Here is a 22,436-nt window from a genome sequence, read left to right on the forward strand (position 1 = left end):
GATTAAAAAAACAGTGTTAAAGTTTTGCTGGGAAAATTCCATTTCTTTTTATTTATTTATTTATTTTTAATGACCTAAAACTGCAGATTTTCTAATCCAGACCAGCTCGACCAAATGGGGAAAGATCCCAGAAAATCAGTTTGTTGGGTTTTGATTAATCTGGTTAAAAATCCCCCAAAACAAGCTCATCATGTTTTACAAACTATGGAAGAGAAACGTTTTAATATAAAAAACATAATGAGGAAAATCCCAAATGCTTTATAAAAGAAACAAGCTTTTCCGGACTGATGAGGAGGCCGGATGACGCGTCCGAACACCTCATGGCTCCTGAAGCAGCAGCAGCATCTCTCCGGATGGATCCCGTTGCATTTATTAATTTAACCGGCGTGTGTTCCCGTGTGGATTTAGATCACGTTCGGGAAAGACGGCGGCGGCACAGGAATCAGCACTCGTACGGTCTGACAGCGTTTTTGCATATTTAGTAGTCCGCGTACATTTAGCGCCGTGCGTGTGCAGCAACATGACATCACGCCGCCGTTCTGAGTGTGTTGACTTAAGAAGTGGAGAAAATTGCTCAAAAACACTCAGAGTCTTTTTATGAGGTGCTGATGTTGGAATTCTGCTGGGCTTTTATCCTCGGGATTACTGAGGCGGACCTAACGGCGTGCATCCATTTCCCCTCGGCTTTAACGCGTTATCGTCTGCGACACGTTTTTGTGGAACCCGGGTTAAAGGTTAATTGACTCAGGCTAATTTAGTACCGAGGGCCAATTGATCAGCACCAGCTTTTTAACATCTGGTGCATTTTTCATCTTTTCTTCCTTTTCTGGGCCTGATGGGTTTTTTAACTCCACAATTTATTAATCTGTCATATTTTTTTTTCATGATGTGTTCAGGGGGCATCTGGACTTTCCAGTTTCACAGTAGGAAACATTTACAGAAGCACGACGATAGACTCAGACTAGCAGCCGACTCATTCAGAGCTCATGACTCGGAGTTGGACTACCAACCCACAGACCTGAGTTTGAGTCCAGGTGTTTGCTTGGACCAGAACCTTCATCTGCCTGGTCTCAGTCCAACCAGCTGGAAATGGGTACTGGCTTCGGGTGGGAAGTAACTGGTGATGGACTGGTGTCCCCTCCAGGGGGAGTCATCGGTGGACAGGAAACTGACTTTAAGTTGCCATGTTGGCGCCCACATTTCACCTGGCTGCAGCAGACAGTTACTTTGGAGGGGTGAGGAATGGACCGGTTGGATCCAAGGCAGTTCCAAAGTCAGGTGGATGCTCACAGACCTGACAGAGAAGAATGGGAATCTGACTAAATCCAGGATGACTGATGCCTATGCCTTGGATGGAATGCAGGATGAGTTTTCTGTTTGCCTTTTTATTTTGTTTTTGAGCAGCACAGAGATAGAAGGTGGACACTTTATGGAAATGAGGGACATTAAACACAAAGATTGTCACTCAGAGAGATAAATCAAACTGTCACATCTAAAAATAACGTCTTCACTTGTAGTTCAGAAGTGATTTGTAGTTACAGTGTTGTCCTACTTTACACATAGAAGGAGAAAGATCACAGTCGGCTTAGACTTAAATATGTGGAGACGTTAACATGCACGGAGTGTCAGACAACAATCACGTGCACACTCGGGACCAGGGTCCATGTTTTAGTGTCCTTCATGAGGCAGAGGACCTGGGCAGTGTCCAGGTGGACGACCAAGCTGCTGGAATCTCAAAGATTCATTTTCTGCTTGGACACACCCAGCATGAGCACACACAGTAACACACACACTCATATTAGCATGCACACATACACATTAATACACATACACCTACAGACATTAAGATGCACACACATTAATGCGCATACATGCACACATTAGTACACATTCACATGAACATGCAAACATACCTGTACACTTTAATGCACACACATACACACACATTAATGCACATGCATGCACACACTCATGCACACACATGCACACTAATACACACATTAATGCACATACATGCACACATTAGTACACATTCACATAAACATGCAAACATACACACACGCATTAATGCACATACATGCACACACACACACATTAATGCACATACATGCACAGATTAGTACATGTTCACATTAATATGCACACATACACATCAGTGCACATACATGCACACATACACACACATTAATGCACATACATGCACACACACGTTAATGCACATACGTGCACAGATTAGTACATGTTCACATTAATATGCACACATACCTGCAGGCCTCAATGCACATATATGCATACATGAACATTAGTAAACATTAATACCTACACATATTAAGACACACACAATAATGCACATAAATGCACACATGTACACACTTATGCACATATGTATGGACACACATGAAGTCATTAACATGCACTGCAAACACACACATATACAGTATGTCACTAGCAGTCCAGCACACACAAAGACACTACCTGTTTCACGTGCACGTTGCATTGTCTGTGTGCCCGTTATAGGACTCCACAGTTAAACCACACGTTGGTCTGGGTTGTGTGTAGCCACAAGGATCTGTCAGAGTCGGTGTGACATAAACTCTGCCAGCGGCTTACGTGAGCAGGTGCTGCTTTTTTTTTTTTTGCAGCTCACACATTATGGTTGACATTCTCGCGTTCAGTAGAAGCAACACAGACACCCTGAACGTGTCTGCAAGCAAACACCAGCATTAAAGGACAACGTTGTCCAGTTTTCTGTTTTATTACGGGCAACTGTCATAAATAACAAAATTAATAAAACTGAATAAATAAATAACATCCAAATCAAAAATGCTGATAATTTTTTTTTTTTTTTTTTTACTTTTAACACTTATCCCTGTTAGTTGCTAATTAGCATGCTAACATTAGTCTGAAGTCCTGCATGATGATAGTTTTTACTTCTGTGCCATTTAAGAGGGTGGATGCATGTCTGCCCGCCTCCCTAATTCCACATCACCACCAGGGGGCAGGAGACGAAGGAAGGGATGCATGAACGGGTGAAGGGATGCACGTTACAAATGGAGGGACAGACGTGCAGCTGGAACATCTTAAACATTCCCTCTTTTCTGCTCCAGGTTCAGTGATAATGTTCCACAATAAGACACTTTCTGTGGCTGCAGCGAGCAGAAATAAATCTGCTCTTTTGTTCATTTGATGTTCCACTGTAACTGTACAATGAATAAAACACAAAACAACTTCACGAGTCACATCATCATGACTACGCAGGTTTTAACTTCCTCAGTTTTATATTGGAAAAAAACCTGTGAAGAATCAAAGAGAGTCGGCATGTCGGAGCAAATTTGACTTAATTTGTTTGCATCATTTAACAGACATTCTGAACGATGTCGTCCGACACAGTTGACTGACATTTAAATGTCAGAGACGGCGTGGCACAGGCCTGGAGCTGGTTCACAGATCTGATCCTGCCTGAAGTCTACCAACATGCTGCGAAGGATCGACTCAGACTTAAAACACGAGGTCGAGGAGACAGGAAGTGACATTTCCGCTGCCACACCTGTCCACCTGCTGTGCGGCGCTCAGGCCGTCTGAGGTCATCCTGTGTTTCACGGTTGTCGGTTCTGGGTTCAGGTTGGACCGAGGCTCCGGCTGAATGAATGGCGGTCGATGGCGTGTTTGCATGTCTGTCCATTAGGAATCAAGGTCAATCTCTGAGCGGTCCATTAAGCGCGCGGGTTGTGTCCTGCTGTTTCTGGGTCTGTCCCTCAGGCATCATCACTCACTTTGCGTGTCTGCTCCTGTGAATCACGGACGTTTACTCAACGACGACTCCAATTTATTTTTTATCGTTTCTCTCCAGACTTGTGAATGAAGCTTCGGTTCCTCTGTGTGGCCAACGGGGGGAGATAAAGCATAAGCAGTGGGTTTGTGTCCAACGATCCAATCACATCATGTATGTTTGAAGCAGAGACATCCAATCACCCCCCCAACCCCCCAAAAGCTATCAGTAGGAAGTGTCATTGAAGGGCAGTGAAACCCTGAGGTTTGTCTGACAGGCGGTGAAGGCGGCGTCACGACTAATGTCATGACTCATTTTCCATTTCAGCTTGTTTTCTTATTATAACAGAATTAAGCCCAAATCCAGTTTGTAAAAAGCTGAACTGGTCATTTGAGGCTGAATTATTGTGGTCAGGCACCTTTGATCGTCTACCTCGTGGTATTTTCTCTGCTCATTATTGGACATTCGGTTTGGACAGGAAACAGCTTGTTTTGATGACTTCTTCTTGTCATTTTATAACTGCTGATGATCACAGCAATTACACGGGTCCGAGGAGCCAGACAACACGTTGACTGCAGGACGTAATGATGGTTTAAATCAGTTCCGCTGGGGCGTCGACAAGAACAGTTTTTACATTTCAGTCATCTCATTCAAATTTAAACGTTCGATCGTACAGTAGTGTTCAGAATAATAGTAGTGCTATGTGACTAAAAAGATTAATCCAGGTTTTGAGTATATTTCTTATTGTTACATGGGAAACAAGGTACCAGTAGATTCGGTAGATTCTCACAAATCCAACAAGACCAAGCATTCATGATATGCACACTCTTAAGGCTATGAAATTGGGCTATTAGTAAAAAAAAAAAAAGAAAATGGGGTGTTCACAATAATAGTAGTGTGGCATTCAGTCAGTGAGTTCGTCAGTTTTGTGAAACAAACAGGTGTGAATCAGGTGTCCCCTATTTAAGGATGAAGCCAGCACCTGTTGAACATGCTTTTCTCTTTGAAAGCCTGAGGAAAATGGGACGTTCAAGACATTGTTCAGAAGAACAGTGTAGTTTGATTAAAAAGTTGATTGGAGAGGGGAAAACTTATACGCAGGTGCAAAAAATTATAGGCTGTTCATCTACAATGATCTCCAATGCTTTAAAATGGACAAAAAAAACAGACGCGTGGAAGAAAACGTAAAACAACCATCAAAATGGATAGAAGAATAACCAGAATGGCAAAGGCTCACCCACTGATTAGCTCCAGGATGATCAAAGACAGTCTGGAGTTACCTGTAAGTGCTGTGACAGTTAGAAGACGCCTGTGTGAAGCTAATTTATTTGCAAGAATCCCCCACAAAGTCCCTCTGTTAAATAAAAGACATGTACAGAAGAGGTTACAGTTTGCCAAAGAACACATCAACTGGCCTAAAGAGAAATGGAGGAATATTTTGTGGACTGATGAAAGTAAAATTGTTCTTTTTGGGTCCAAGGGCTGCAGACAGTTTGTGAGACGACCCCCAAACTCTGAATTCAAGCCACAGTTCACAGTGAAGACAGTGAAGCATGGTGGTGCAAGCATCATGATATGGGCATGTTTCTCCTACTATGGTGTTGGACCTATATATCGCATACCAGGTATCATGGATCAGTTTGGATATGTCAAAATACTTGAAGAGGTCATGTTGCCTTATGATGAAGAGGACATGCCCTTGAAATGGGTGTTTCAACAAGACAATGACCCCAAGCACACTAGTAAATAAGCAAAATCTTGGTTCCAAAACAACAAAATTAATGCCTCACAGATGTGAAGAAATCATGAAAAACTGTGGTTATACAACTAAATACTAGTTTAGTGATTCACAGGATTGATAAAACAGCAGTTTGAACGTAATAATTTTGAGTTTGTAGCATCAACAGCAGATGCCACTATTATTGTGAACACACCCTTTTCTGCATGTTCAACAGGTGCTGGCTTCATCCTTAAATAGGGGACACCTGATTCACACCTGTTTGTTTCACAAAACTGACGAACTCACTGACTGAATGCCACACTACTATTATTGTGAACACCCCATTTTCTACTTTTTTTTTTTTACTAATAGCCCAATTTCATAGCCTTAAGAGTGTGCATATCATGAATGCTTGGTCTTGTTGGATTTGTGAGAATCTACTGAATCTACTGGTACCTTGTTTCCCATGTAACAATAAGAAATATACTCAAAACCTGGATTAATCTTTTTAATCACATAGCACTACTATTATTCTGAACACTACTGCACGTATCCATGGCAGGCAGTGACATGCAGTTTGTGGGCAGTTTGTGCAGCTCAAACAGAAAACAAAGGAAATCACTCATGTTACTGGAGTCATGTGACTGGAGAAGAAAACAGTTTGTCCAATCACAGCTGTTATTTAGAGCCGCCATTGTTTTGATGGACACATATTGCATTAGTAATCTGCCGACACTAATATATAGAGCCCGACCGATATATCGGTTGGCTGATATTGGCTAATATGAGCCCTTTAGGAACATATCGGTACATATGAAAACTATTGTTTTACAGAATAAACCATAAGTGTCAAACTAATACCAGAAAGGGCCAAGAGGGTGCAGGTTTTCTTTGTAACCACCAACGCCACCAGGTGATTTCATTGGTGAACTCATCCCATCCACTCAAAGTGATGTTAATCAGTGGTATCACCTGGTGGAGTTGGGTTACAGAGAAAACCTGCACCTTATTGGCGTTTTCTGGAATCAGTTCGACACCTGTGGAATAAATGATGCAGGCAAACGCTTTTGCTGTTGGAACTTGTGTCATTACACAGTGTCTCCAGCAGAGGGTGCTCTGACAGCATTGGTTTCAGTGCTCTCAAGCATAGCTGGGACCCCCATCTCCCTTTGGTCACATTAGCTACAAGAGACAGAGGCAACACAATCAGCTGCCAGACAAGAGACGCCAGCTAGGCGGGGCCAAAATAGACAAGAAGTGTATTTAATGCAAATGTTGAGTAATATGACACAGCAACTGTCAGTCTGTGTGAAGGCAGCGTGATGTACCTTGGTTGGTTGTTGGTTATATAATAAAGATGATGTTTAAACTATAAACATCAAACCTCAGTTATATTTCTTTGTCATAGTGTTTGATAACAAAATGTTCAGAATCATGTATGTGTGTATGTATATATCGGCAAATATATCGGTATTGTTTGCTCCCCAGTATCAGTATCGACTCCCAAAAAAATTCATATCATTCGGGCTGTCCTGATGCAAATAGATTTAACGGCACATTTGCGTGTAAAGAAAGAGGTTACAGATTCTGGAAGTTTTTGATTTCAGGATTGTTTTCCTGAGGCAGAGGTCCGCGCGCTCAGAGTGCCATTCTAGTTAATATTATGTGCCATAATTATTCTCAACCTCTGTTATGATGAGATGATAAAGTGCATGTTTGCTGCTCGTATCTTTTTTTTTTCTGTCAGCGTTTCTATGACTGTCAGGCAGCAAAGCATTGTGGGAAACTGAAAATGTCAGGACATGATGTGAGGTCAGCGTGCACACACACACACACATACAAAAACAACTGTCTCCAATGCAGCAGTCAGTGGCCTCTCAGTTTCAGAGGTCACAGGTCAGAGTTCAGAGGTTTATTGTGTGCGTGTTTGCTGTCTGTTACGTGATCTCTTGCACAGAAACACACACTGTTGTTTATCTATGCTTGTGAGGAGTCTGACTGATATAACATCTTACCGCCACTGTGCCATGTCTGACCCTGAAAAACAGAGGTCACATTATTTATTGTACTTTTGTTGCTTTTTTTTTTTTAAAGGAAAGATTCATTCATAGATGTAAAACTTTCTGTCAGATATCCCGTTAGACAGTTTGCTCTAAATTAAACTTTGGTTATTTTTGAAACGTAGGGTTGCATTGGCGCCCGGTCACAAACCGGCTTGACCCTCATGACCTTTCAGGCAACTGACACAAACCGTGTCCAGACTAGCTGTTGTGTACTTCTGCACACAAATATAAACTCTTCCACAAATGGATCAATGCATTTTTCTGTCAGCTATAAGAAAGACGTGCGTGTGATTTGGATAGCAGCTTAGCTCACTAGCATGCTAACTAGCTAAGCTCACTTAGTAGCATTGATCACAGTAATGAGTTAAAATGAGAAATTTAGCCGCGTATTTCTGTTGTTGGGTTTTTATGCTGTAGATGACAGTAAATTGTCTACATTTCCATCTAAGTCAGAACCTTACAGCAATGACTCACATTCAGGTCCCGATGTTAACGTGCTGCCATGCAAGGCGCTCAACCGTAGTTTCTGTTCTGATAAGGATTTGAACTCACCACCCTCTGGTCTCATACCCACCACTTGATCATCACCTCTAGAGTCTGACTGAAATTATCAGCTGTCTGATAATATCGGTCGATTTGAGCCTTTCAGGAACATTGGTGCTAAGAAACACTTTGACTGTTGAAAATACTGTCATTCATTACACAGTGTGTCCAGCAGAGAGCAATCCAGCAGCATTGTTTACTCTGTTGTCAAGCATGGCTGGGACCCCCATCACCTCTTGGCCAAAGAGACGAGCTGCCATTCATTTTCAATCAGAGTGGGTGTTTTACAGAAACAAGAGACAAGTGGAGATGAGAGTCACTAGGGTTTAATAAGGAAATATTAGGAATTTTTGCTGTTTTTATATGTATATATTAGTAGATATATAGAACATATTTACTCCATAATATTGGCATGGTATCTGCTCCCTAAAAATCCGTATCGGTCAGGCTCTAATCACCTCCCCGCAGCACCCTCGCTGTGAGGTTTCAACAAGGTTTCACAAAACTTATGATTCTGAGTGGAGAACCAGTTCTAGTTGAGAACCATCCCATGATTTTCAGGCCTTTGAAGTTGTACACCTCAGATGTGATCTGTTCTCTTATTGAGCCGGTGTAGCTTGGAAAAGCCGTGTTTGTTTGCCGTCTACACTTCCTTGGACAGAATGGACCGTCAGACCACCGTGGTACGGAACCAGAGTTCAGGTTTGCAGGAGGCTCGTCTGAGATTTCTTGAGTGAACGAGGTGAAAAATGACTTCTCACTTCTCGGGGCGGCAGCGAGCTGCTTCTCCCTCACACTGTACGAGAAACGAGGTGACGATGGAGCACTTCCTCACTCCTTTTCTCCTTGCTTGCACCTCAGTTGCTTTCTTCCTGCTTCCTAGCTCTCTCTCTCTCTTTTCCATTGCCGTCGTGTAATCTGAGCTTGTTTCCTTTCATCCTTCTTCATGCTTCGCCCCATTTCTCCCATTTTATCCCTCGTTCCGCTCCCATCCTCCCCTCTCCTCCTGACTTCCTGTCCTCTTTTTGAATATTTGCATCTGCTGTCATCCTTATTTCCTTTCCTCTTCTCCTCTCTGTCCTCATCCAGTTGATTCTCCCGTCCACCCGTCGCTTTCTTCCCTTTCCTCGTATCCTTGTCCTCCTCTGTGTTTAATTAAAGTTCATTCTGGAATTAGACACACATAACGAAGAACTCTCCCCTCCCCCACTGCGGAATAAAGCGTGTGTGAATGAAGTGGAGGCCGAGAGAAGAAGGAAACGGGGGAGAGGGCAGATAAGGAAGCATCACAAATTGGGAGAGGGGACGAGAGGAAGGATGAAATAAAGGAAAGATGGAAGGATGTAGTATACAAAGGAAATCAGAAATAAGTGAAGGAAAGATGGGAAGAGGGCAAAGGAAGGATGATATATTGGAAGGAAGGAATGAAGGAGGGGCCTAAGTCATGAAAGAAAGTAAAGGAGCGCATGATGCAATGACTGATGGAAGGAAGGAAGGAAGCAGTGAAAGAATGAACAGATGATGTAACGAAAGAAGGAAACTAACAGCAGAACGTGTTTAGGAATGAATGGAAGAAGGAAGCATGAAAAATCAACAGAAGTGCGGAATGTGCGAATTAAGGAAGGGTGAAAAGAAGGAAACGACTGAAGGAAGGAAGCAAGCAGTGACCAATGAAAGCAGGTGCAAAGGAATGTAGGAAACAATGAAAGAAGGAAGGAACTAAGGAAGAAAGGGAGTGAAGCAGTGAAGAAAGTGTTTATGACAGAAGAATGAAGTAAAGTTGGATGGAAGTAACACATGAAATGAGGGAAGGAAGTAAAAGAGAAGTTCATGAGGAAGAATGAAGGAGAAAAACAAGGAAGGAAAGAAAGAAGGAAGCAGTAAATAGGAAAGAATGAAAACATAACGGGAATAAAAAGTGAAACAAAAAGGAAATGATGGAAGGAAGCATAACAAAGGAAAGAAAGAGGAAACAGGAAGGAAGAGACGTTTGTCTCATCTCTGCTGACACTTGAAGTGCACGTGCACTTTGTGATGTGCGCGCACGCACACACACAGTGCTTGAAGTGACGGAGGGTGTGTGTGTGTGTGTGCGCTGTAAGCTCTGATTGGCTGATCTCAGCTGGATGCACCAGCAGAGAGAGAAAGAGAGAGATCAGGTTTCCTCTCCCTCTCTTTGTACTCTATCTGCAGCCTGCCTCTCTCTCTCTCTCTGGGATAACGCTTCCCGTTGTCGTGGTTATCAGTCTCGTTCTTCAGCCTGTAGCGTAGCCCGGCTCTGCCCGGCGGTTCCGGTGATGGAGCGCTTCTTGGCGCTGCTGCGCCTCCTGAGCCGCAGGACGCGAGGGAGGAGGTACCGGGCGGATGACGACTACCAGGAAGGCTACGAAGATGTGTACTACTACACCAGCAAATACAACGCACACCTACTGAGTGAGTGAGTCCCACAGAGGAGCAGCGAGGGGCGGGGCTTCGTTTTATTGTCTGACAGCAGCAGATTATCACAGATTATCGCACCTTCACCGACCCGCCTGCGGTTTTCTATTATACATGAAGGTCGTTGGTCTCACCGCGCTCCGTTACGCCACACCAGGTATCCAGGTGATGGGGGCCAGGTGGTTTGTGGGTAATAACAAGGGAGGAACTGCTGGAATGGAATGTGGACAATGTGGAGGACAAAGCCTCTTAATTCCACTTTTGCATCCCGGCATAGTCCAAAGACTGTATTCTGGATCAGAAATTAGAGTTTTCTTCTTGGTTCTACAACAAATTCTCATCTCAATTCTGATTAGATTTTTTTTATATTTTAGGTTTTGTTGCAGATTTTTTTTGTTTTTTTAATCCTAAATTGTCCAAAACTGATTCAGGGTCTCAAGTGAGGTCAGAACTGTATCTGAACATAATTCCAGAAACCCAAAGTTATTCCCTTCAGAGCTCATCATAGAATTATTTTATTTTCAAGTAATCTGTCATTCAGTTTTGCACGATCATGAGGCATCTGGCATCTGTCCGGCGTTAATGTTTTACAGAAAAATGCTTCTTCCGTCTTAGTCCTTGATGGATTTTTGTTCTGTTTGTTTTGTCTGATAGAACTAATGTTGGCACATAGAACGTCTTCATGGATTTGAGAAATTTTAATTACTAGTAAACTTATAAGACAATTAGTCTATATGAGGATAAATCCTTGAATGACTTACTGAATCAACGGTTCTCTCCTCGTGATTAATTGATTATTTATTGGGGAAAATATGCAAAAACTGTAATTAGAGTTTAATTTTCTGACAAAGGATCTGGGAATATTAAAATGTTTAAGTGCAATGATATAAAACAAAAAAGAGCCAAAAAGAAGCTTATTTGATAAATTACCTATCATTGATTAATTGTTTTCTTGACAATGAATAGTTATTGTAATGAGATAACATTTGGAGTTTTCTTTCATAAATATCTTTAAGCAGTTCTAAAAATATTGCTTAATTTTCTGTTGATTTGTTCATCAGATAATTAACTAAATCTGTCAGTAGCAGCGGAATCTTTTGAATTTCTTTGTGGGTTTATTTCATATTTACTTTTGTGTGAACTATGACTGCAAATAATTATTGTTGCATTTTACAATTAGTCAGCTAAAAGATTAATAATAAAATAACAGCAAGTTAGTGACAAATTCAAACTACATACTTCCAAAATATTAGTTTTATAGTGACGTAAAAGAGAGAAACAAGTCAAATGTTCATATTAAAGAAAAAAGTTACCAAAATTTGACATTTTCTGTAGAAAAATGATAATTTGGCAAAACTATAAAAGCAACAATAAATTAAGGTTTTGAGATTCAGAATGTTGGTTATGATGAACAAAAAATTCTGAAATGAAATGAAATTCTGAAAAGAAGATGAGACCGTGTGATCCCCCCCGATATCTGACACTGAACAAATGATTAATAACTTAAAACAAATGTCAAAGGATTAATTACTTGATTACTCCTGGAAATAATTTTATGTGCAGCAGCAGCAGCAGCTGATGTGTCCTGAGCTAAACCGAGAGTCAGAAGTGTGTTGGGTTGTTGTTGTTGTTGAAGTGATGGAATGGTGAACCATCCGTCCGCCTCCAGGGAAAAATCCCAGCAGGACTTTTTGACATCCTCCACTGAACTGTGATTAAAGTGTTTGTCATCACGTTGAGCTACAAACACACAAGTAGAAGCCATTAAGTCAGTGCAGGAGCTGTTAAGTCACTGCAGAAATTGTTAAGTTAGTGCAGCAGCCGTTAAGTCACTGCAAGAGCCATTAGGTCACTGCAAGAGCCGTTAAATCACTGCAGAAGCTGTTAAGTCACCGCAAGAGCTGTTAAATCACTGCAGAAGCTGTTAAGTCACTGCAAGAGCTGTTAAGTCACTGTAGCAGCCGTTAAGTCACTGCAAGAGCCATTAAGTCACTGCAGAAATTGTTAAGTTAGTGCAGCAGCCGTTAAGTCACTGCAAGAACCATTAAGTCACTGCAGAAACTGTCAAGTCAGTGCAGCAGCCGTTAAGTCATTGCAGCAGCCATTAGGTCACTGCAAGAGCCGTTAAATCACTGCAGAAGCTGTTAAGTCACTGCAAGAGCTGTTAAGTCACTGTAGCAGCCGTTACGTCACTGCAAGAGCCATTAAGTCAAGCAGAAGCTGTTAAATCAGTGCAGGAGCTGTTAAGTCAGTGCAAGAGCCATTAAGTCACTGCAGAAATTGTTACGTTAGTGCAGCAGCCGTTGAGTCACTGCAGAAACTGTTAAGTCAGTGCAGCAGCTGTTAAATCAGTGTAGGAGCCATTAAGTCAGTGCAGCAGCCGTTAAATCACTGCAAAAGCCATTAAGTCACTGCAGAAACTGCTAAGTCACTGAAACAGCCGTTAAGTCACCGCAAGAGCCATTAAGTCACTGCAAAACCGTTAAGTCACAGGAAGAGCCATTAAGTCACAGGAAGAGTCATTAAGTCACAGGAATGGCCACATGAGGCAGCTTAAACCACAACTGTACAACCCCTGGCAAAAATTATGGAATCACTGGCCTCGGAGGATGTTCATTCAGTTGTTTAATTTTGTAGAAAAAAGCAGATCACAGACATGATACAAAACTAAAGTCGTTTCAAATGGTAACTTTCTGGCTTTAAGAAACACAATAAGAAATCAGGAAAAAAAAATTGTGGCAGTCAGTAACGGTTACTTTTTTAGACCAAGCAGAGTGAAAAAATTATGGAATCACTCAATTCTGAGGAAAAAATTATGGAATCATGAAAAACAAAAGAACGCTCCAACACATCACTAGTATTTTGTTGCACCACCTCTGACTTTTATAACAGCTTGCAGTCTCTGAGGCATGGACTTAATGAGTGACAAACAGTACTCTTCATCAATCTGGCTCCAACTTTCTCTGATTGCTGTTGCCAGATCAGCTTTGCAGGTTGGAGCCTTGTCATGGACCATTTTCTTCAACTTCCACCAAAGATTTTCAATTGGATTAAGATCCGGACTATTTGCAGGCCATGACACTGACCCTATAGGTCTTTTTGCAAGGAATGTTTTCACAGTTTTCGCTCTATGGCAAGATGCATTATCATCTTGAAAAATGATTTCATCATCCCCAAACATCCTTTCAATTGAGTGTCCAAAATATCAGCGTAAACTTGTGCATTTATTGAAGATGTAATGACAGCCATCTCCCCAGTGCCTTTACCTGACATGCAGCCCCATATCATCAATGACTGTGGAAGTTTACATGTTCTCTTCAGGCAGTCATCTTTATAAATCTCATTGGAACGGCACCAAACAAAAGTTCCAGCATCATCACCTTGCCCACTGCAGATTCGAGATTCATCACTGTCATCCAGTCATCCACAGTCCACAATTGCTTTTCCCTAGCCCATTGTAACCTTGTTTTTTTCTGTTTAGGTGTTAATGATGGCTTTCGTTTAGCTTTTCTGTATGTAAATCCCATTTCCTTTAGGCGGTTTCTTACAGTTCGGTCACAGACGTTGACTCCAGTTTCCTCCCATTCGTTCCTCATTTGTTTTGTTGTGCATTTTCGATTTTTGAGACATATTGCTTTAAGTTTTCTGTCTTGACGCTTTGATGTCTTCCTTGGTCTACCAGTATGTTTGCCTTTAACAACCTTCCCATGTTGTTTGTATTTGGTCCAGAGTTTAGACACAGCTGACTGTGAACAACCAACATCTTTTGCAACATTGCGTGATGATTTACCTTCTTTTAAGAGTTTGATAATCCTCTCCTTTGTTTCAATTGACATCTCTCGTGTTGGAGCCATGATTCATGTCAGTCCACTTGGTGCAACAGCTCTCCAAGGTGTGATCACTCCTTTTTAGATGCAGACTAACGAGCAGATCTGATTTGATGCAGGTGTTAGTTTTGGGGATGAAAATTTACAGGGTGATTCCATAATTTATTCCTCAGAATTGAGTGAGTCCATATTTTTTTCCCTCTGCTTGGTCTAAAAAAGTAACCGTTACTGACTGCCACAATTTTTTTTTCCTGATTTCTTATAGTGTTTCTTAAAGCCAGAAAGTTGCCATTTGAAATGACTTTAGTTTTGTGTCATATCTGTGATCTGCTTTTTTCTACAAAATTAAACAACTGAATGAACATCCTCCGAGGCCGGTGATTCCATAATTATTGCCAGGGGTTGTATAACCCCCAAGTGTAGAACATCATGTGCGTGAATAGGATTGAGTTATTCATTCAGTCATTCCTGATGAATGTGATGTAACCCTTCTGTTGGCCAGGAAATAACTGGTTCAACTCACCACATTGACCGACCGGGACTACAAAGCACCCAGGATCCCCCAACCTTGGATGGGATTCAGGTAAACACAGGGACTCCACTGGAAAGGACTTCTGCCCATTTGGGTGGATCAGTGTGAACCCGCATTGTTGGAAGGGTCTCACTCACATTTTAATTTTGGTTATAGAATAATTGTTACATGTGGCCACGGAAAACTTCAGTTTAAAAAAAAACATGACTTATGCTCTGGACAATTCTTTTTTAAGGTTCTTACTTAGTTAATAGTTATTTGTTTGTGATTGTTTCTGATTTGATTTCTAGTGAAATTTGTATCTTTGTCTGTTCCAGACGTCACGATGAACAAATGGCTTTTGTTTTCGTTTGAATCTAAACCGCGGCATGTTGCAGCCGGCGTTGGCGGTCCGTCTGTGTTTTCTGTGGTTGTTGATTAAAGAGCTGCTGTTTTTTTTTTTTTCTTTTTCCATCTGTTGTTCACACATGTTAAACTTCAGTGTGCGACTGTTCACACTAATTAAAGCCTTTCACGTCCTTCCTCTGGAATGCTGTTATTAGCGCGCTGACTGTGCGCGCTTACATAACCAGACGTGTCACACTGACTCACACTTTCATACGTGTTTGAGTTTATGCACACACACACAAACACACACACTGTCAGAGTCTCAGAGATCTTACTGACATGTTGGACGGGGAGTCGACAGGCTGGCATGTTTGTCTGATTCTCGGACGTTTTCTCTCCAAATGTCATATTTTAAAGTCACATTGAAATGAAACGTGCACTTTTAAAGTTCTTTTCTTGAAGTATTCCGTTATGTGAAACACACACGTACTTTGTCATTTTGGTTGATTACCTGCTCAGGTGATGGGTTCAAACACAGATCTGCACATGATTGGCCGGTCCGCGATTATGACATCACAAACAAACAATAATTACCTTTCTACACAGAAAACAATTCTAAATTCTTCTCTGCACTCACACAGTGAAAGTAAAGCTCTGCAACGTGCTCCAAGGGAATAAATTCAGCAACATTATAACTTTGCTGCTTTAACAGACCGGGAATAGAAACCATAACAGCTGGTGTCACGCAGGACGACCCGACAGAATGATGCAGATCCAACGGGAAATGTGGTCGGGAATGTAGTGTTCAGAACACATCGTTAGAAGGCATTTGGGTTGAGCGTGCTTTACTTCCTCCTGAAATTGTTGTAGTTTGGAATATTCTCCTTTTCCAGTTGTTTGTAATCACCACAGTCTGGACGTCTCAAAATCATTTGATTTGTTGCTGCTGAAAGTCTTGCGCCGAGAAAGGGGCGGAGCATCTAACTTTAAAAGAATTCATACAATTATTCCATCATTCAAAAGCCCTTTTTATTCTGAGTAGATCTTGATGGAATTGTCCAGAGGATGTGTTATGACAGTTTGGGGGCAGATCGGGATAAGAGGACAGGAGGTGGAGTTTTGCTCTTTGGCTGAGGTCTGCACTTTGAGTGCCTGTTTCTATTCATTCAGTCATGATGGACAAACAGTGTCGATGTGTCACAGTCATCCTGTAAGATCAGTGACATTGGGACCCAAAAGAACTTTCGGCTCAACTTCTGCGAGCCCTGCCGTAGCAGCAGTACTTCTGTTTGGTCGTATCAGATGTATTCTGCCTGCATGCTTTGCTGCGTGGAACTGATCAGGGTCATTTTTCCCTGTTTGGTAAAACTAGAAATTATTGAACATTCCAACACCAAACTGAAGACGGACTAAGAATGAATGAAGTGTGTAACTGTGCCAATCCCAATCCAAAGTATCGGATCTATTCCCAAGAGCGTGAGTGAACTTCTTTCATCTTCGTGCGCTCTTTGTACGGTGCAGGATCACTCTCCCCCCTCAATTATTCATCAGCTTGTTTCTATGGCAACAACTGCAGCTGTGTGAAAGTGTGTGTGTGTTTGAGGGGGGTTGTATGGGGGGGGGGGGGGGGGGGGGGCAGCGATAGCAGTCAGATTGCCTTCATCAGTTCAGCATACCGTAATAATGATCACTGTGAGTGACATGTATTTGTTATGATAACTTGTTTAGTTCATAAAGTATTACTATTAAAAACTTCATTTCCCAGAGTGCAAAGCTTCTTTTGAGGGGAAGCTGTGACTTCATTTACAGGTGTAACCAGTTGTAAATTTGTGCAGTGTGGCATCGTTGCTCTTGCTTGGTGATGTTGTGGTGATTGCTCGTCATCACGCCGTTACAGTTGCTGCGGGAAAATCAGCCATAAACACTTTGAGGACTTGTTTTAAAATGATACAAAATTTCAATGCTTTCTACACATCATCATGGCCGGGTGGACGTTTAATAACTAGAGCACGTTACTCTGTCAATGCTAAACATGAAAAAAAATTGAAATAAAAACAACAAAGCTACGTTTTGCTCAAAGTACTATAAAAATTGATTATAATTGTATTAATGTTTTACTCCGTGCCATTCATTCATTCATTTTCTGTACCTCCAGTTCCAGTTAAGGGTCACAGGGGAGCCGGAGTCTATCCCAGTGGTTACTAGGCCAGAGGCGGGGCTCCCCCAGGACAGGCCGTCGGCCTATGGCAGGAGGTTTAATTTAAATTAGATTTTGAAGCAACAGACAGACAAATAATAATAATAAAAATAATGAAAAATACAACTTCCTTAATGATCATAGTGACACCAGACAGATAAAAGTATTGAATATGGAAGAAAAAAAGAATATTAATTAGTTTGGGGTTTACCTGCTGTCCTGCTGTCATGTCTCCAGCAGGGGGCAGAGCAGGCTCTTATTTGAAACAATTAGTATCTGGCCAGCAGGGGGCAGTACAGCTGAGCACAGTAGACTTCTACTGTCAGCACAGAGAAACATACCTCAGTTACGTAATAACACATTATAATAATGTTATTATCATGTGTGAATAGATTGGGAGGCTGGTGAAGAGATCTTAACGGGGGGGGGGGGGGTATTTGTGCCACCTACATTTGGCTGCAGTTACAGTAATATTACAGTTTTTGCCACAAGCTAATCTGGTTTAATCTGCTGCCGAGACACTGACCTACATCTGTGACCACATCACCTCTGTAGAAAGCCCCGCCCCCTCAATCATCAGCCTGTGATGTCACAGAGATGAGACCAGGTGCTTTTAGGTTTGTACAATTGGGAGGGAGGGAAAAAAAAACACCACTTTTTTGTGCCTTTTCCATTTAAAACATAAAAGAATGTCACAGATTACGACATACAGAAGGATGAAAATAACGAGTACTTTCTAAAAAAAAAAAAAAAAAAGATCAAACTAACCACCCGTCACCAGTCTCATCACGGTTTTATAAATGCACTTTTATTCACTCCTTTGAAGCATGCGTCCATGCGGTCTTTATTCATTTGTCTTCATCCGTCTTTTTCCAACTCTCCCTTCATCTTTTCCCCCCTTATATTTCCTGCATCCTGCTTTCCACATTTCTACCTCTCTCTCTCTCTCTCTCTCTCTCTCTCTCTCTCTCTCTCTCTCTCATCTCTTCATCCACAATCCAACTGCACACAAACCACGTTCAAGCCCTCCGTCATCCCCCCATCATCTCCATCCTCCAATCTGCACAGGCCTCCCCTCCTCCTCCTCCTCCTCCTCCCTCCATCGTTTTGTGGAGCGCTTCACATCTGCAGCAGACACCACACTGCTCTCTCTCTTGCTTTTTCTCTCTCTGTCTGTCCCTCGTTTTTTTGCGTCTTACGAAGCCAACGTGACTCGATGATGGTTTCCGTTTGAGGAGGTCGTTTGTCAGTCACTCAGAGAGCAGCAGGAGGAGGAGGAGGAGGTGCAGTTTGTGTCTGCAACTGCATGGCGCCGGATGGGAGGCGACGCTCGGCTCGGCTTCACCATGATCGCTGTGTCGTTTAAATGTCGCTGCCAGATCCTGCGCCGGGTGAATAAAGGTAGAGAGACATAGACGGACACCAGGAGAGAGAGAGAGCTGGAGCGCCATACCGTTGTATGCGTGTGTCATACATGTATATCTGTGTTAGCCTGGTGGAGAGCGTGAGCGAGGTCAGGCGCGTTTGTAACCGCAGCCAGTGTGTGTGCATGTGCACGTGCTGAAAATGATCTCCTGATGGACCTGTCAGTTGATGGCTAGAGGTTCTTACAGACGAGAGACATGCAGAGAGAGAGAGAGAGAGAGCACGGCATCTGATTTCTGTGAATGTAATATTCATGATGTGTATTTAAGGACGGCGAGTGAGTGAGTGAGTGAGAAAAGAGAGATTTCAGGCTTTCACCAGCTCTGGCTCAGAGTCCAGGATGCACTTTGTCATTTCTTTGGTTACTGATGGTCTCCTCCAACAGAGACGGTCGTTTGTTTATTTGTTTTCATGTTTACTGTGCTGGAGCTTCACCAAATTTAGATGTGAGCATTTTTTTTATTTTTTTTATTAAGGCTTTAATTTGTAAAATGTAATTTAAAAAAATGCACATCACATGAAAGAAATTTAAAGTCCTGCAGATTTCTGTTGGTGTTTTAAAGCTGGTCCAGATCAGTTTGTGTCACATGTATGATCCCATTTAGTTTGAATCCAGTTTAGACCAATTTTAGAAATGTAAACACTGTTGGACAATTTAAAACACATTCATGTCCACATTTATGATGTTATCCAGATTGAGCTTTGTTTGTTTTTACTGGTAAGCAGCAGTGGCTTTGGGAGCCTAGGCCTTGGTGGGCACCGGATGTAAATTCCAGTAGCCATCAGAGCTGGACCTTGTTGGCCACCAGACAGCCGTTGGTGGCCACTAGTCTTAGGCTTTGGTAGCCAACAGCCCTAAGCCTATGTCACTTTCCGTGGTCTCTTGTACACACAGTGTCTGTCTTTCTCCTCTCTGTCATATCAGTTGACTCTCTTCCTTTACCAGTCGTACTGCCAGCGTTCAAAGTTCCGATTCTCACTTCCACTAACTTTCCTTCTTGCATGCTGCCTTCAGCACACTTCCTCCTGCTCTTCTTCTTCTTTTTGCTCAGCAGTAGTCCAATTTCCACTGGCACAAAAATACTTCAGCCAAATCGAGCAGTGAGTGCAAGGACCCTCTGCTAAATGTAACCACCAAAAACGGCACAAAACACAGTTACACCATTTAAATATATGGCATTTAATGTGATACAAAGTTACCCTGCAGGACACGGACAGTATTGCAGTCTGAAAGTGCAGTTGGAAATCCTTCCTGTCGGAAGTTTTCTTTGTGTCTTTAAAACTCTGGAGTCCTTGGTGTCTCAGTGTGTACAGGAGATCAGTAGGTCCTACCAGGAGGTTGCTAAATCTAACGCTAACTGCTAACAGCTAATTATGTAGTCAAAAAGTAATCATGGGGGGGGTACTGTTTGAAAAGTCATGCAGTATTTTTATTGATATTTTTGATAATGCTGTTACAGTGAGTACGTATTTCTACATGTGTTACACAAAACACCATATTTTTAGATTCTTATCTCCACAAATTCAGCAAAAATTCTCTTTCTGGTTTGGAGGCCAATTGTGACGGTTTATGATCTGATCTCAGGGCTACGACAGCAAACTGTAGGTACCAACATAATCCGTGGCAGACGTCGTTCTGTATGTAGAGACGGGCAGCGAAAAGACGTCACTGTCCTACATCCGTGGGATAAGCGGGAAGTTCGGCTTTCATCTTCCGTTGGCTACACTCACTGTTTCTCACAGCGTCTCTCTGAAAGATGACGAGCCCCAAATCTCTGTGTTTGAACTATATTTACTCTGCAGCGTTTGATTCGCTTGTCTGAAGCGTTTAGTCAGCGTGTGGTGTCATTTCAAACTCCCACATTGTTGTAAAGAAGCACAATGCCCCTAAAACTGTTATTTTCAGCCAAAACATCCCACAGCGCCTTTGATGGACATGTAAATTATTGTTGTTCGACACGTCTGTCAGATATCACGAGCCGCCTGATGTCAATCAGCTGGTTAAAAAAAAAAGTGAAATAGAACAAAATTAAATAACGATACTGCTTTTTGTTTTTGTTTTTTTTCCCGTTTCACTGGAAATGAATCGCCTATCAAAACAGTTGTCAATTATTGTTTTGCTGATCAGCTGATCAATTAACCTCGTGTCTGTGTTGCAGATGAGGGGCCGTACACCAAACACTCGGCTGGGTCGCGACCTCCAGATGGAGCGCTGGCCATCAGGAGGCAGAGTATCCCAGGTAACCGGATCGCTGTTTTTTCCTGGTTCCTCTGGCATCGTTTCTTTTCCATGTGAGTCGAACAAAACTACATCTCAAAACCAACAGATCAATCCTGAGACTCAAATACAAATTGATCAAACAGATTTTGGGGACAGGATTCTCAGTGGTAAACAAACGATTTGGGGTGAAAAAGAAGCTTTTCCAGAGTGACAGTAAAATTCGAAAGAATGCAAGTTTTCCTTTAATAAAAGAAGCAGCTCTGTCAGGCAAAATTTAAAGGCTAGAAACGGGTTCAGTTCTAGTTTTTCTGAATCAAAGAAAGGTAGGAGTCAGTTTTTGAGAAGTTAAAAGAGACGGCGGTGCCTTTTGTGGAGGAAGAAGATAACATTCCCTGGAGCAGTCCAGATGTCTTTATTCTGTATAAATAAAATGCTGAACATTAAAATTCTTCTTGTTCTTACTTCGGCTACTCTCATGAGAGGCCACCACAGAGGACCATCTGTCTCCATCCCACCTGCTCAAAACGTCCTAAAGGAATCCTATAGGAAAAGTGTAAGAATCTGATAGGAATCCTGAAGGAAAACTGTAAGAATCCAAGAAGAAAACTTTAAGAATCAGATAGGAATCCTGTAGGAAAAGTGTAGGAATCTGATAGGAATCCTGTAGGAAAGTTAAATGCCCTGTAGGAAAAGTGTAGGAATCTGATCAGAATCCTGTAGGTAGGAAAACTGAAAGAATCCAAGAAGAAAACTACAACCCCTGGCAAAAATTATGGGAGCCATTAAGTCACTGCAGAAATTGTTAAGTTAGTGCAGCAGCTGTTAAGTCACTGCAAGAGCCATTAAGTCACTGCAGAAACTGTCAAGTCAGTGCAGCAGCCGTTAAGTCATTGCAGCAGCCATTAGGTCACTGCAAGAGCCGTTAAATCACTGCAGAAGCTGTTAAGTCACTGCAAAAGCTGTTAAGTCACTGTAGCAGCCGTTAAGTCACTGCAAGAGCCATTAAGTCAAGCAGAAGCTGTTAAATCAGTGCAGGAGCTGTTAAGTCAGTGCAAGAGCCATTAAGTCACTGCAGAAATTGTTACGTTAGTGCAGCAGCCGTTGAGTCACTGCAGAAACTGTTAAGTCAGTGCAGCAGCTGTTAAATCAGTGTAGGAGCCATTAAGTCGGTGCAGCAGCCGTTAAGTCACTACAAAAGCCATTAAGTCACTGCAGAAACTGCTAAGTCACTGAAACAGCCGTTAAGTCACCGCAAGAGCCATTAAGTCACTGCAAAACCGTTAAGTCACAGGAAGAGCCATTAAGTCACAGGAATGGCCACATGAGGCAGCTTAAACCACAACTGTACAACCCCTGGCAAAAATGATGGAATCACC

At 42.1% G+C, this 22,436-nt stretch overlaps 1 protein-coding gene across 8 annotated transcripts in view; it reads left to right on the forward strand.

Moving 5' to 3' along the window:
* Nucleotides 1-22,436, forward strand: part of grip1 (glutamate receptor interacting protein 1) — a 57,865-nt gene that overhangs the window by 11,028 nt on the left and 24,401 nt on the right. For 2 of the 8 annotated variants that reach the window (XM_034162998.1, XM_034163001.1), the window contains exons 1-2: nt 10,296-10,528; nt 20,999-21,079. The exons of 1 other annotated variant lie outside the window; for it this stretch is intronic. In XM_034162998.1, the coding sequence (XP_034018889.1) occupies nt 10,393-10,528; nt 20,999-21,079 (217 nt within the window). In that variant the 5' untranslated portion in view covers nt 10,296-10,392. Of the gene's footprint in view, nt 1-10,295; nt 10,529-18,645; nt 18,816-20,998; nt 21,080-22,436 lie in introns of those variants that run through there. 5 more of the 8 variants (XM_034163002.1, XM_034163005.1, XM_034162999.1 and 2 more) reach the window with 4 other exon arrangements.

Source organism: Thalassophryne amazonica, chromosome 22, assembly GCF_902500255.1.
Source record: "Thalassophryne amazonica chromosome 22, fThaAma1.1, whole genome shotgun sequence".
Classification (NCBI taxonomy): domain Eukaryota; kingdom Metazoa; phylum Chordata; class Actinopteri; order Batrachoidiformes; family Batrachoididae; genus Thalassophryne; species Thalassophryne amazonica.